Below are 16,989 nucleotides of genomic sequence, written 5' to 3' on the forward strand. Positions count from 1 at the left end.
CTATGCTGTATTTTACACCCCTGTGACTTACTTACTTTCTTTAAATCTTCTTTGGAAAAATGTCTGTTCAAGCCCTCTCTGCCCATTTTTTAACCAGATTATTTGGGAGTTTTCGGTTTGAGTTATAGGAATTATTTGTATATCTTGGGCACTAACCCTTTATCAGATATGTCATTTGCAAATATCTTCTCTCATTCAGTAGGTTGCCTTTTTGTTTTGTTGACTGTTTCCTTTGTAAAGCCATTTTAGTTTGATGCAGTTTCAACTGTTTATTTTTGCTTTTGTTGCCCATGCCTTAGAAGACAGATCCAAAAAATACTGCTGAAACCATTGTCCAAAGGTTACCACTTATGTATTCTTTTAGGGGTTTTTATCATTTCAGGTCTTATATTTTGGTATTTATTCCAGTTTGAGTTTATTTTTGTATATGATGTAAAAAAAAAAAAAAAGTGGTCCAGTTTCATTCTTTTGCATTAGTTGTTCAGTTTTCCCAACACAATTTACTGAAAAACTGTCTTTCCCTATTGTATATTCTAGCATACTCTGTTATAGATAAAATGACAAAATAAGTGTGGGTTTATTTCTGGGCTGTCCACTGTGTTCCCATTGATCTGTGTGTCTATTTTTGTGCCAGCACCATACTGTTTTGATTACCATAGCTTTGCACTATATCTTGAAATCTGGGATTCTGATACTATCAGCTTTGTTCTTCTTTCTCAAGGTTGCTTTTGCTATTCAGGGTCTTCAGTGGTTCCATATAAATTTTAGTTCTATGAAAAAATTATTGATATTTTGATAGGGTTTGCAATGAATCTGTAGATTGCTTCAGGTAGTATGGGCATTTTAACCATATTAATTCTTCTAATCCATGAACATGGTATGTCTTTCCAATCATTTGTATCACCTTCCACTTCTTTCCTCAGTGTCTTATAGTTCTTAGAGTGCAGGTTTTCACCTCCTAGGTTAAATTTATTCTTTTTGAACCAATTGCAAATGGTACTGTTTTCTTAAGTTCTCTTTCTGATAGTTCCTTGTAAGTGCATAGAAATGCAACAAATTTCTACATGTTACTTTTGTATCCTGCAACTTTACTGAATTCATTTATTATTTCTAATATTTTTTTTGGTCAAGTTTTAGGGTTTTCTTTTTTTTTTAATTTTTATTTATTTGACAGAGAGAGACACAGCGAGAAAGGGAACACAAGCAGGGGGAGCAGGGAAAGGGAGAAGCAGGCTTCCCGCTGAGCAGGGAGCCCAATGTGGGGCTCGATCCCAGGACCCTGAGATCGTAATCTGAGCTGAAGGCAGACACTCAATAACTGAGCCACCCAGGTACCCCAAGTTTTAGGCTTTTCTATATTTAGTATCATTCACCTACAGAAAGTGACAGTTTTACTGCCTCCTTGCCAGTTTGGACGCCTTTTATTTCTTTTTCTTGTCTGACTGATGGGGCTAACACTTCCAGTATTGTGTTGATTAAAAGGGGTGAGAGTAGACATCCTTGTCTTGCTCCTGATCTTAGAATTTTCCTAAGAAAACTTGGAAATTTTCACCATTAAGTATGATGTTAGCTGTGGGTTTATGGACTTTATTATGTTGAGCTACATTCTCTATACCTCTATACCCATTTTCTTGAAAGTGAATGGATGTTGTATTTTGTCAAATGCTTTTTCTGCACCTACGGAGATAATCATATGATTTTCATCCTGCATTTTGTTAATGTGCTGTATCACACTCACTGTTTTGTGGATATGAAACCATCCTTGCACCCATGGAATAAATCCTATTTGATCATGGGGAATGATCCTTTCAATGTACTTTGAATCTGGTTTGTTCATGTTTTGTGCCAATTTTGCATCTGTGTCCATCAGATACTGGCCTATAATTTTCTTTTTATAGTATATTTGTCTGGTTTTGGAATCACAGTAATGCTGGCCTCACAGAATGAATTTAGAAGCAATCCTTGCTCTTTAATTTTCTAGAATAGTTTGAGAAGAATCGGTATTAAGTCTTCTTTAAATGTTTGGTAGAATTTACCTATGAAGCCATCTGGTCATGGACTTTTTTTACTTACTGGGAGTTATTTGATTACTGATTTGATTCCATTACTACTAATTGATGTCTGTTTAGATTTTCTATTTCCTCCTCTCTCAATCCTGGAAGATTCTAGTTTCTAGGAATTTATCCATTTCTTCTAGGTTGCCTAATTTGTTGGCATATAATTTTTCATAGCAGTCATCCCCTTTGTATTTCTGTGGTGTCAGCTATAATTTTTGTTTCATTTCTGATTTTGAGTCCTGTCTTTTTTTGTTCTTTAAGAGCCTGGCTAAAGGTTTATCAATTTTGTTTTGCTTTTCAATAAACTAGCTCTTAGTTTCACTGATCTTTTGTATTATTCTTTTTTATTTATTTATAAAAAGTCTCCATTTTATTTATTTCCACTCTGGTGTGATTATTTCCTTCCCTCTACTAACCTTGGGCTTTGTTTGTTCTTCTTTTTCTAGATCCTTAGGAGTAAGGTTAGATTGTTTGAGATTTTCCTTGTTTTAGTTGTTTTTTGGTAGGCCTGTATCATTGGAAATTTGCCTCTTATTACGGCCTTTGCTGAGTAGTGAAGATTCTGAACTGTTGTGTTTCCATTTTCATTTGTCTGCATCTATTTTTTTTTAGTTTTCTCTGTGTCTTCTTCATTGACCCACTGGTTGTTTAGTTGCATATTGTTAAAACACCATGTTTGTGGGGGTTTTTTTTCAGTTTTTTCTTGTAACTGATTTCTAGCTTCATATTGTTGTGGCTGGGAAAGATGGCTGATATGATTTCAATCTTTTCAAACTTATTAAACTTATCTTCTTAAATTTATTTTGTGGCTTACTATGTAATCTGTCCTGGAGAATGTTCCATGAGTACTTGAAAATAATGTGTATTCTGTTGTTTTTAGATGGAATGTTCTGTATATATCTTTTAGGTCTGTCTGGTCTAATGTGTCATTCAAGCCACTGTTTCCTTCTTTATTAATTTTTTTTTCTGGATAATTTCTCCATTGATGTAAATGGGGTGCCAAAATCCCCTCCTATTATGTTAATTTCTCCTTTTATGTCTGTTAATTTGCCTTATATATTTAGGTGCTCCTATGTTGGGTGCATAGAAATTTATAACCATTATATCCTCTCGTTGGCTTGATCCCTTCATCATTATATTATGCCCATCCAGGTTTCTTGTTACAGTCTTTGCTTGAAAGTCAATTTTGTCTGATATGAGTATTGTTACTCCGGTTTTTTTTTTTCCACTTCCATTTGCACAGTATATGTTTTTCCAGCCCTTCACTTTCAGTCTGTATGTGTCTTAAGGTCTGAAGTAAGTCTCTTGTAGACAGCATATATTTGGGTCTTATTTTGTTTTTTCTTCATTCAGTCACCCTTTATCTTTTGATTGGAACTTTAAGTCCATTTACATTAAAAGTAATTATTGATAGGGATGTACTTATTGCCATTTGTTGGCATATCACAACTGGCATGTAACCGTTTTCTGGTTGTTTTGTAGTTTTTCTTGGTACCTTTCTTCTTCTCTTACTCTCCTCCCTTGTGATTTTATGATTTTGAGTGCTAAGCTTGGATTCTTTTCTCTTTAGGTTTTGTATCTATTAAAGATTTCTGGTTTGTGGTTCATATAAGGTTCACATATAACACCCTATGTATATAGGAGTCTATTAAAGTTAATGTTCAATTAACTTTCACACATTCTAAAAGCACATTTTTATTACCACTCTCCACATTTTATGTATTTGACTTCACATTTTACATCTTTATTTTGTATATCCATTAACTAATTATTGTAGATATAACTGATTTTATTACTTTAATCTCTTAATCTTCATACAAGTTTTATAAGTGATTGATCTACTACCTTTACCATATGTTTGCTTTTACCAGTGAAATTTTTAATAATTTTCTTAGTTCTCATTATGGCTTTTCTTTTCTTCTTAAAAAAGTCCCTTTAACATTTCTTACAAGGCTAGTTGAGTTGTGATGAACTTTACTTTTATTTGTCTGGGAAACTCTTTCCTCTTTCCCTCTACTGTGAATGACAACCTTGCTGGGTAGAGTATTCTTGGTTGTAGTTTTCGCTGGGTAGAGTATTCTTGGTTGTAGTTTTCTTCCTTTCATCACTTAGATTAGAGCATGCCACGTCCTTCTGGCCTGGAAAGTTTCTGCTGAAAAATCAGCCTTATGCCATTTTCCTTTTATATAACTTGCTGCCTTTAAGATTATTTTTTCATCTTTAATTTTTGACATTTTAATTATTATGTGTCTTGATGTGGATCTCTTTGGGTTTATCTTGTTTAGGACTCTCTCTGGTTCCTGGACCTGGCTGTCCCTTTCCTTCTCCAGGTTAGAAACCTTTCAACTATTAGTTCTTCAAAGAAGTTTTCTTCCCCCTTTCTCTCTCTTCCCCTTTGAGAACCCTATAATGCACATGTTACTAAGTTGATGTTGTCCCTTACATATCTTCATATTTTTAGATTCTTTTTACTCTTTGCTGTTCAGCTGGAGTGTCTTTCACTACTTTCAGATTGCTGATCTGTTCTTCTGCATCCTTTGGTCTGCTGTTATTTCCTCTAAATGTCCTGCTGGGTGTGGAGCGGCAGAAGCGGCTTTGGAGGGACATCTGCCAGCACAGGTCCACAGAGCAGGTGTCTGCAGTGCTAGCAAGGTAGAAGGAGAGTGTCAGAACTGGTGCCTGCCAGCATGGGGCCAACTATGCTGAAAGAAAAATGGCACCTGCCAACTCTTCCGCTATCAGAGAAAGTTCCTACAGATTCTTGATCCTCCAGCACAACCCTACAATTGGTCAATAAATCTCCTTCATATATAGCCCAGAAGCTTTCATACTACTGCCTCTCTACTGGGTCTCAAAGTGAGTGATACTGTGCAGAGACCCTTTAAGAGCCTTGTCAGTTATATATAGCTCTCCACCTTTCCTGGAGTTAAGACCCACCAATTTTCAAAGCTCTTGAGTTAAGCCCCACTGCTTTTCAAAGCCAGAGGCTATGGAGGCTTGCCTTCCCAGGGCAAATCCCCAGGGCTGGAGTGCCCAATAGAGGTCCTCACAGAAGACGTCTGCACCTGAGATAGCCCTCCTGCTTGTGGGTCAATGTGTCTGGGGTTTGGTTCCCAAGTTTGTCTCTATACCTCCCACTCTTTTTGATGTGGTTTTTAAAATATGGAAGAGCTGTTCAGTAGTCTTCAGGCTTTTCTCAAAGTGAGTTATACTATATATAGTTGCAGCAATGGTGTGTCCATGAGAGGAAGTGATCTCAGGATCTTCCTACTCTACCATCTCCCTTGAACAAAATCAGTTGATTGTTTTCTTAGGATGTTTCTTTCTTTGGCAGCATTCTTCACTTTTTAGAGATCCCTTCCTGAGTTACCTATTCCCAACTATTTTTTATGCTATTGTGGAGGCTTTTAAAATTTTTTTTTTAATTTTCTAATTTTTCTTGGTAGTATTTACAAATAAAGTTGGTTTTGTATGTTGACCTTGTACCTTGAAGCCTCACTAACTTGACATATCAGTTCTAATACCTTTTATTTTTCTGGATTTTCTACACATGCAAACATGTCTACAAATAAGAGCAACTTTGCTTCTTCCTTTCCAATCTATTTGCCTTTTACTTATTTTTCTTGCCTTATAATGCCCTATAGCAGACCGTTAGTACAATGTTACATGAAAGTGGTGAGAAAAGACATTCTTACTCTGTTCTAGATCTTAGAGAGAAAGCACTGAAGCTTTTACCTTTAATAATCACATAAGCTGTAGGTTTTTTATAGATAGAAGTTGAGTAAGTTCCCTTCTCTTCCTTGTCAGCTGAGTGTTTTAGTCAGAAAGGGTTTTGAATTTTGGCAAATGCTTTTTCTGCATCTGTTGAGATGACCATGTAGTTTTTCTACTTTATCCTCTGAATATAGTGAATTTAGTTTAATGATTTCAGATGATAATGCAACTGAACTCTTGGATGTACTCCATTTTGTCATGATGTATTATTGTTTTTCCACATTTTTTGAATTTGTCAAAATTGTGTTAAGAAATTTTGCACTGATGGTCACAAGTATATTAGACTACAGTTCTATCTTCTTATGATAGTTTTGCCTGGTTTTTGAAACAGGAGTGCCCTTATAAAGTAAGCTGGAAAGTGTTCTCTTCTCTATTGTTTTCTGAAATAAGACTGTGTAGGACTGGTAATATTTCTTTAAATATTTGACAGAACTCATCAGTGAGGCCATCTGGACTTGGGAGTTTTCTTTGAGGAAAGGTTTTTAAATTATTAACTCAATTCTGTTCATTGGCATTGGCTGTTCAAGTTTTCTGATGTTTTCTTGGGTTGATATATTTGTAATTTGTGTCCTCCCTTTTTTTTTTTCCTTTAACAATCTTCTAAGATGTTTTCCATTCTTCTAGTTTTTTTCAAAGAATTAGCTTTGGTTTATTGATTACTATTTTTGTTTCCTATTTCACTGATTTTTAGCTCGAATGTTCCCACTTGATGTTTGCTTTGGGTTTACTTTATTTTTCTAGTTTCTTAAAAAGAAAGCCTAGGTTATTGACTTAACTTTCTTCTTTCCAAGTACAGGCACTTATCGTTATAAATTTCCCTCTAAGCATTCACAAATTTTAATATGCTTTATTTTCATTATCCTTCAATAAAAATGATTTTCTAATGGCTCCTGTGAATTGTTTTTGACCCAATGATTTTTAAGAGGTATGCTGTTTAATTTCCAAATAGTTGAGAGTTTTTCAGGTTCTTATTCTTACTGATTTCTAAGCAATTCTACTGAAGCCAAAAACCATATTATATATAATATCAATCATGCTAAATATACTAAGAATTGCTTATGATCCAGAATATGAGCTATCCTGGTGAATGTACCATGTGTATTTGAAAACAATGTATTTTCTCACTTTTGGGTGTAGTATTCTGTAAATATCAACTACATCAAGGTGGTTGACAGTATTATTCTATAACTTTCCTGATTTTTTTGTCTAGCTGCTCTATCACTTGCTGGAAAGAATTTAAAAATCTTTTTTAAGATTTTTGAGATTGGGATTGTCTACTTTACTCTGTTTAATTCCGTTATGCATGCATACATATTCATGATTGTTACAGCATCCATATCAAATGACAATATTATCATTATAAAGTGTCCTGGAACTCTCTAGAATATTATTTTATTTTGAAATCTGATATAGCAAATCTCTTCCTGTAGTTACTATTTGCATGATATATTTTTACTAATCTGTATTTTCAAGTTAGCTATGCCTTTATACTTAAAGTGCATTTCTTATAGACAGCACATAAGTGGGCCTCGTATTTTTAATTCTGAAACTCTCTGCCTTTTAACTGCAGTGTTTAATCCATTAACATTTAATGCAATTATTTATATGGTTGCACATAAGTCTACTATTTTACTTTTTTTAATTTCTCTCTTCTTTCTTTTTTCCTGTTTTTGTTTCATTATTTTAAATTTTCAGAATTCCATTTCATTTTTCCTGTTGGCTTCTCAGCCTTTTTTTTTTTTTTTTTTGCATATTTTTATATATAGCATTAACTTCACACAGACAACCTACATAATGTACTCTGGATTAATTTTTTATGATTCTATTTCTCCTCATATCAGCATTATAGTCATCATGTGCTTGCTTTCCTTTTAGCAATTATCCTTGAAGTCATAACATTCATCCTCAATTTAGCAAAGTCTTATATGTCCATACTTTTAAGTCTTCTAAGAAAATGCAGTGATGTCATAAGACATTAACTCCCATTTTTCCCTCAACCTCAATTTATATATTATTAGATTTTTAATTCTTCATATAATTAAACCACAAAATGTTATTTTTATTCATAAGATCAATATTCCTTTGGTTTTATCAATTTATTTACCATTTTGTTTTTCATTCCTTCCTGTATCTCTTCTCCCTGTCTGAAGCATGCTGTTACTATTTCCTTTTCTGTAAGTCTGCTGGTGAGAAATTCTATCAATTCTGAACTGAAGTTATTGAAATATTTGACTGAAATATTTTCATCTTACTTTCACTCTTGGAAAGTATTTTTGCTCATTAGCACTTATATTCTTTCAGCACTTTGAGAATATCATTCCATTATCTCTAATTATCATTCCATCCCATATATTCCATGTCAATTATTTCTATTGATATCACCTTTTGGTCTAATTGATGCTCCTTTAAAGGCAACTTATCTTTTTTCTCTGCTTTGAGAATTTTCCCATTGTCTTTGCTTTCAAAAGTCTAATGAGACTAAGTGGGTTTTCTTTGTATTTTTCCTGCATGGGATTTACAGGACTTCTTGAATATGTGGTTTGGTTATCTTTAACCATTTTAGAAATTTCTCAGCCATTATCACTACAAATACCTTCTGACCCATTCTTTCACTCTTCCATTTTGAGACTCCAATTATGTATATGTAATAAGACCTTCTTACTACATTCTTTTCATCTTACGTTGCCTTCTTATTCATTTTTACTTTCCATCCTTATCTCCATGTTTCATTCTGCATATTCTGTTATAACCTATGTTTAAATTCCTAATTTTCCCCAATGTTAGGCCTAGTTTACTGTTAAAACCATCCACCAGCACTCATGATTTTAAATATCTTGTTTTTCAATTTTAGAATTCCCATTTTATTCTTTTTTATAATTTCTAGCTCTGATGAATTTCCTAGCCTTAACTGTAATTTCCTTGAATATACTCACACAGAGTTCTTTTAAATTCTGTCTGATAACTCCATTATCTAGAGAGCCCATGAATCTGACTCAGTTGCCTGATTTTGTCTCTGTGGTTTCTAAATCTTTGAATCTTTGTGTACTTGTTTATTTTTTAATCCATATCAAACAATGTACATTAAAATGTAAACAGACAGTTTGAGATTATTTATATTTGCCTTTTTTTTTTAAAGATTTTATTTATTTATTTGAGAGAGAGAGAGACAGAAACAGCATGAGAGGGGAAAGGGTCAGAGGGAGAAGCAGGCTCCCCGCCGAGCCGGGAGCCTGATGTGGGACTCGATCCCACGACTCCGGGATCATGACCTGAGCCGAAAGCAGTCGCTTAACCAACTGAGCCACCCAGGCGCCCTATATTTGCTTTTAACAAGTTCCAGGGAGACTAGCAAAAGTGGATCACATTAACCAAATTTAAGACCTGAAATAATTTAAAGCTAGACTTCAATCCTTAAAAGGTAAGTCTAAATCCGAGTTTATCCTTTCTTCTAGTGCCAACATAAAATGTATTGATGTACCATGACCCCTCTTTGGTAGGCCCTGGATTCCAGAACATGATTCCTAGGTCTGACAGTTACTCCAAATGTCAACATCTCAGACACTTCTAGAATTGGCAGGAACCCCTAGTAAAATAGTGAGCTCTTCTCTCTGGGTTTCACCCATCTATAAAGTTTTGGTCCCATAATTCTTCACAGCCAAATTGCCTCGTGTATGTCTTTTTTTTGTTTTTGTTTTGTGTGTGTGTGTGTGTGTGTGTGTGTGTATGTGTGTGTTTTTAAACATTTTGTCCATCTTTCTGGAGAGTTCTTAGGTGGACTACTGACCTAAATTACCTCATTCACCACAATTAAAATATATATGTATGCTCTGCAAAAAAAGTATTGGGCCCAAATAGCTCACTAATCAAAGAATTCATGCAATCTTCTAATTGCTAAGTAATGTTGGAAAATGTACTCAACTTGGAAAACAGAATGGAGACCCCCCCCCAGGAAGCAAGTAAATTTTCCTATTTAAAGTATATATACTACTTATATGAAAATGAATCAATTTTCTTAAGCTGATCATTTATTTAAAAATAAACATTTAATTAAGATGTCTAATATAAAATGTCTAAAATATATTTAGTATGCTACTAAAGCTCAATAAGCCATACTGTAATATGAACTTATAGTAGTAATAAGGGAAACCCTGATATTGTAAATACATATAAGGAAGTGTTATAGGTAAAATGATAACAAGTTTGCACTGAGACAGTGGTGCTCTAAGAAAAACAATGTTAAGTTTGGAATGGGGACCAAAGGAGAGGAATGAGTTGTAAGTGGGGAAGTATAAGATGAGCTGGTACAGGAAGAAATGAGCAAGGGAAGGTATTTCTAGCATAGGGGCAAAAGAGCCAAAAAGAGCCACAAGCGATGTGAGAGTCACTAAAGAATTAGGACTTGGGAAACTCTAAGTAGTTCATCGTAGTTGTAACATAAGGGGGTATAAGCGTGCACAAGAACATGGGTGTGTGAGTGCAGCAGGGCCATCGTGGTGACAATGAAAATGATTAGCTCTAAGAAAGGAAAATAATCTGGGTCTATAAAGTGGATGTTCCAGTATAACAAAATAAACTAGACATGAAAAATCGTATTTCATAGTTGACAGTGAATAATTTGAAGTGCATTCATTAAAACCAGGGAAAAATGTGTGTACGCTATTACAAAAAGCATTACATATTATTTAAAAACAAAAAAATAATAGACCATCCTACCTGAAAGGAAGAAACAAAGTTACTATTATCTGCAGATGCTATGCCTGCAAAAGCTAAGAACATTTTAGAAAAAACACACAAACAAACAGCAGTAACTGGAGTTTTGCTTTACTATATGTTTGCTTTTACCTGAAATTTTTTTCCTTTCTTAATTTTCTTATTTCTAGTTAAGGCCTTTTCTCTCCCTTAGAAGTTAAAAGCTTTATAAACCTTCTTTAATTAAAACCATGTGGACTCAGTGCTAGAATGATGGAGAAGTCAAAGGGGAAAAAAAAAGAAAAAAAACCCTAAAAATACAAATATTTACGTATATGTGCCATCCATAATCAGGGAGGACAGAATGGATTATTCAATGAAAAGAAATGAAGAACGGAGCTGATACAATGGTCTCATCCTTTGGAAAAAGTAGATTCCAAACTTCTATCATCCAATAAAACAAATAGATGATTTTTTTTTTAGTGAGAGTAGAGATATATATTACATTTACAAAAAGAACGGATTTTAGACTGGCAGACATAGCATAGAAAATACACAGCTTTTCCAGTTCTCACTACATTTTTCTAAGTCTTCATTAACATTAAAGTCATATAAATTCTCCAAGCACCAGATTCTAGATGAATGTAGAAAAACACACCCCATGGTAAATATAAAGATGCTGTTTTTTCATTTTTACTAAAACTGCTTTCTCCTAGTCATAAATGCAAATAAAAACTGATTGTTCAGGGGCGCCTGGGTGGCTCAGTCGTTAAACGTCTGCCTTCAGCTCAGGTCAGAATACCAGGGTCCTGGGATCAAGCCCCGCGTCGGGCTCCCTGCCCCATGGGAAGCCTGCTTCTCCCTCTCCCACTCCCCCTGCTTGTGTTCCCCCTCTCGCTGTCTCTGTCAAATAAATGAATAAAATCTTAAAAAAAAAAAAAAAACTGTTCAGAAAAGTGGTGTGATATATATAAGTGCAGGAACTATTTTAAAGTCTTAAGATATGGCATAAATCCAGCTTTGCAAACATAAATGGCAAAATTAATCATGCTTCAATGTAAATCCACTAAGAATAATATTTTCAAAGACTATATAGTGACATGGGAAAAGTTCCATTCATTCAGCCAGTCAACAAATACGACGCTGGATCCTGGACTATGCTGTAAAGATAGAATAGAATATCGAGCAAGGAAGCTACGATCCTTGCTAGTCAAGAATCTCACGGTCTAGCAAGAAAGGCAAACAAAGACTACAGTGCTGATATACTTGATATAAAAGGTGCAGGGAGATACGCAGTCTATAGCAGGGGCACCTCTCTCATCTACAAGAGTCAGAGAAGGTTTTGTAGGAAATGTGGTATTGGAAGCTCAGATCTGACAGATGAATAGTAATTAGCCCAGTCATGGTTATGGGTGGAACTATAAGCAAACTGAGGACTTAGCAGATAGAAATGCCCACGGAAGACAGGAGTGGACAGGGAGAAAAAGACATACAGAATTGTATATATGCTCAAGACCTAAATACATCTGCAGAGAATAAGACTGGGAGTGTATAAAAGAAAATAAGATCTGCCCTTAACTCTGGTTATAAAATTATAACTAATTTCTAGTTCTTTTCTATTTTTCTTTCCTTTCTAAAGTAATCGCACATTGCCATTTACTGTTTACTGATTGAAAAGCATTATTACAATAATATTTTACTATTTACTATACCTTATGGGAGGTTATTTTTGTTTTAAATCTTAGACAAGTCTCCTAAGACCTGCTTTATTCATTTGGAACATAAGGCTAGTAACATTTAACTTCACAAAGTTGCTGATTTGGATCAACCATGATAACATCTGTGCAGGAAAATGGTTTTGTGGTTGTGGTTGTTGGACTTAACTCAGTCACCACCAGATCAGAGGGTATTAAAACAGAACCGGGGGGTTGGGGCAGGGGTTGCAGGAATGCATAGATCAGGAGGGTGACAATATGGCCAAATGAAGTTGCCACTCCCCTCTTTAGCAATGAGGACAGTCGATGGCAATCAATCCTGGTACTGTTTTTCTCATGGAGCTTAGCCCCAATCTCAGAATCCTTCCCAAGCCCAATACTTCAGGCAGTCCCTTGCATAATGGCAATGCTACTTGAAACCTTTTGCTATTACTAACCTTAAGATTCCAAATATAAACACAATCAATTCAACCATTTTAAAGGTAGTTTATGTTATAAAAATGTCCCAATTTATATTTCAATTTTTAAATGTCCTGGTTTTTGTTAAGAAGACTATCTTATAGCAGTTCTAGAGGTTTTGATTTAATATGTTCCAAGCCTCTGTTATTCACCTATTATACCAGACACAATTATTAAGGGACTATAGGATTTTACAAATATGTTCACATATATTTACAAATGGTGAAGTCAGATACACATATATCTTTATACCGAATGTTGCTTTTTCATGAAATAGGAAAAACAAATTTCTTACCTTTCCTCTGGAGTATCTACATGAAATGTTCTCTCTATAACAGTGGTCCACTGGAGACATCTGATAATAAATGTGTTTGGCTTTGGTCGTTCTGTTTTCATTAACTGGCATTCTAGAAATAACATAAAATGTCTCTTTGAATATACTTATATTTAAACCACGAACTAAACAGTCAAGAACGACAGAGTTCTGTTCTAGGCGAAACTACTGTAACCTCACAGCTTTCCATGGACCTCCACCCAGGGTTTTCCCAACTGACCTCAGTCTTCTTTTCCAATCCAACACCCATTCTGACCACATGCTCTATTAACCAACCAAACTGGATGACTTAAGTTTCCCCAAATACATATTACTCTGCCCTAGCTTTTGCCCCAGCTGCTGGGGCCCCTTTGCCCTAGCTGCTCTTACTGTCTGGAATGGTGTCCACTGATTTCACCCCTACCTGCATGTAAGCACCTACACTCAAAGCCACACCTATCCTTTAAGGCCCAGAGCCAATCCTACACTTTCCATGAAGCCTTTCCTATCAGCCTGGTCCTAAACCAAACATTCCCCTCTCCATATTCACATTACTTGTTATTGTATCCCTCACCTGCACTATCTTATACTATTATGTATCATTTAAGAAGGTATCCGTATCCCTCACCTAGATTATATAGAGGATAGGCCTTTTGACCGTATATACCACCTAAACTCTTAGCGATCACAGCCCGTGGAGCCAGTTGGTCAAAAGGGATAAATTATGTCAGGGAATACCTCAGAAGACTTCAAAGAAAAGTAGCATTTTGTAGTGGCTGAGAGTGTGGATTCTAACACCAGTATTCCTGGATTCAACTTCTTTTCCTACCATGTAACCTTGGACAAGTTAATTAATCTCTCCAGTCTTCAAGTATTAAAGGGGGAACAAGCACCTACAACATAAACTTGGTGCAGGAATTAATAATAAATCAGCACAAGACTCAGCAGAGCATATGACATATAATGAGTTTTCAATAGACGTTAGCTATTATCATCAGGTGTATACCTGAGCTGGTCTTTAAGGATGCATGGTATTGGACAACAAGACAAAGTAGGGTAGGGTTGTTTACTGACACTGCTCTTTGGAAGAAACAATTTCCCCGCAGCTGACAAGTCAGCTGTGTTTTCTCAGTGTCTGCCTGTTCTGTTCTACTCCATCACTAGCGACCATCAACTACCATCTCTAAGTCTCTACAGGACCCAGGCATTAGCCACATTGGACTAGCTCATAGACTCCTTGCACCCCAAAAGATCATTCACCTAGGATCTCTGCTTAGTTTTTTTCTCTTTTCTAACAAGGTTTCATGGTTTCAGCTATCATCATCTCTTGGTTGACCAATATAAAAATCTGAACTTCTTTCCATCTTGGATCTGTATTTTGTGATACCCGTGATTAACTATACAGTGGATGTATCTACCTGGTTGAATTACTGGTTCCTAAAACCTACTATCTTTCCTCCCGATTCTGTTCCTTCTCCTGGCTTTCCTAACTTTCCTATCATCCAGACTGAAAACATGGGGGGTGCTCTTGTTTGATACCGGTAATATATGCCATTACCTGGCTTTCACCAGGGATGCAGTTCTACTTCAGACTTTCACTGCCGAATGCCTCAACCTCCCCAGGTGCCATAAAGCTCTTCCTACACAGAAACATGGGAGGGCTGGATCCATTACTTAAAGCTAGGAAGTGTATCCTAAAAGACGTTGGAACTCGGGACTTGTCATGATGAGCACAGGGGGAGGTATAGAAGTGTTGAATCACTATACTGTGGCTCCTGAAACGAATATTACACTGTATATTAGCTAACTGGAATTTAAATAAAAACTTAAAAAAAAAAAGACATTGAACTCGTCCAAAAGCAAATGGATCTCTCCTACCCTTGGTCTCCTGCCCACCTCGGCTTCCACTCCCTCCATCTCAGCCAGCAGCGCCTCCATCCTCTCAAGTGCGCAGGTCAAAAGCCCTGGGCTCACCTTAAGTCCTCCTCTCTCTTCTCCTATCTCATTCTGGAAATCCTGTTGGCTCCGCTTTCAAAAGATATCCAGCATCACTTCTCACCTCTTCCATTATTATCGAAACAAATCACCTCTCTCTCACGTAAGCACTCTGAAAACTCTAGAGCAGCTCTCCTTGCCCCTCACTACAGTCTGTTCTCAACACATGCAGAAACCTTCTTAACATGATCAACTGTGGAAAAAAACATATATACATCCTGCAGCGTTTCCAATTCACCAAGAATAGAAAACAAAGGCCTTTCAATGATCAACAGGGCCCCTATGTGATCTGGGGCTCCCACCCACCCCACTTAAGTTCCTGACCTCCTCACCTAGTTAGTATTCTCTCTCAGGCCCCTCTGCAGCCCGCCCACTTCCTTGCACTTCCTCGAATGTGTACTGCACCTCCTCCCCCAGCACTCTGTCCCCTCACACAGCCCACAGCTAACGCCTCACCACCTTCAAGTGTCAGACCAGACCTCACCTTTTCACGGACACCTACCTTGACCGTGCTGCTAGCACTGTGACCTGCACCCCTCATTGACCGTGCTACTAGCACTGTGACCTGCACCCCTCACTGACCATGCTACTAGCACTGTGACCTACATCCCTCATTGACCGTGCTACTAGCACTGTGATCTGCACCCCTCATTGACCGTGCTACTAGCACTGTGACCTGCATCCCTCACTGACCGTGCTACTAGCACTGTGATCTGCACCCCTCATTGACCATGCTACTAGCACTGTGACCTGCACCCCTCATCCAGGACGCCCCCACCCCTCTTACCTGCTCTACTTTTTATTTCATACCATGTTATCTTCAAACATACGAAATGACTAACTTAGTATCTTTTTTGCTTCCTATCTCCTCAACAAGAACGTAAGCTCCACTGATATATTCTTAGCCCAAGAACTGTGCCCATCTGTGCCTAAACAGTGTCTAATTTTTAAAAAAGATTTATTTATTTGACAGAGAGAGACAGAGTACAAGCAGGGGGAGCGGCAGAGGGAGAGGGAGAAGCAGGCTTCCCGCTGAGCGGGGAGCCCGATGCAGGACTCGATCCCAGGACCCTGGGATCATGACCTGGGCCGAAGGCAGACGCTTCACCGACCGAGCCACCCAGGCGCCCCAACGGTGTCTATTTTTCCTGATAGCAGACACTTAATGAACGCTGTCCAAATGGATGAATTCTGATAGCACTAATCCAACAAGAAGGTAATTTTGATGACATAAGAAAGAGGAGTAAACTTTTGGAGCAACTTATGCAGTCAAGAAAGGATGGGATCTGCGGGACAAGTAGAGGGCTGGCTCTAGTCAGGAGTACAGGCAGTTTAGTGACAGAACAAGACATGGAGACAAAAGGGCCCAAATGCAGTCAAGGGTATACAGGGCAAGCAGGAGCTGATAGAAATGATTTTCTTGTTGCTCCTATTGTTTTCAGTGAATTAGTGTGTAAAGCCATCTTTAAGAATCAGGTTGGAAGAAGATGCGCCAGTGCTCTGCGAAGAGAGGAAGTCTCCAATAGCCTTCTGGGAGAATGAAAGAGCAAACAGACTAGGGAAATATAACATGACAGCTGGGCAGCATCAGGAACCCACTGGAATGGAATGATCAAGAATTCAAGCTAGTGCCAAGGATCACGGTTGTGTATTTTCCCCAGATACATTCAGCTACATGGGTGCAGGTGGGGCACAGAGGCCTGGATTTCAGCAAAGCTGTAATTTAACCAAGTAAGTCTGGCAAAGCAAGAAAGAGAAGAGAGGATGTAAGACATCTTGGTTGAGAGAATCCACTGATGAATTTAAACTGGGTAAGGAGGAAAGTGAGAACCTGGTGGTGTGTAAGATAATGAAAAGGTGGTAGATTCGACAGGTCATAAAATCTATTGTTTCACAGTGAGATATTGTACAGCAATGTTACACACCTTTTGAGGCCTGAATGTTAAAAAATACCAAATACGGAATGCCAATTCATATTCTTGTTTGA

At 37.0% G+C, this 16,989-nt stretch overlaps 1 protein-coding gene across 6 annotated transcripts in view; it reads right to left on the reverse strand.

Moving 5' to 3' along the window:
* AKT3 (AKT serine/threonine kinase 3) overlaps nt 1-16,989 on the reverse strand; it is a 316,918-nt gene that overhangs the window by 142,691 nt on the left and 157,238 nt on the right. For all 6 annotated transcript variants that reach the window (XM_027610409.2, XM_027610408.2, XM_027610413.2 and 3 more), the window contains exon 4: nt 12,990-13,101. In XM_027610409.2, the coding sequence (XP_027466210.1) occupies nt 12,990-13,101 (112 nt within the window). The remainder of the gene's footprint in view (nt 1-12,989; nt 13,102-16,989) is intronic.

Source organism: Zalophus californianus, chromosome 10 (genome assembly GCF_009762305.2).
Source record: "Zalophus californianus isolate mZalCal1 chromosome 10, mZalCal1.pri.v2, whole genome shotgun sequence".
NCBI classification, from domain to species: Eukaryota; Metazoa; Chordata; class Mammalia; order Carnivora; family Otariidae; genus Zalophus; species Zalophus californianus.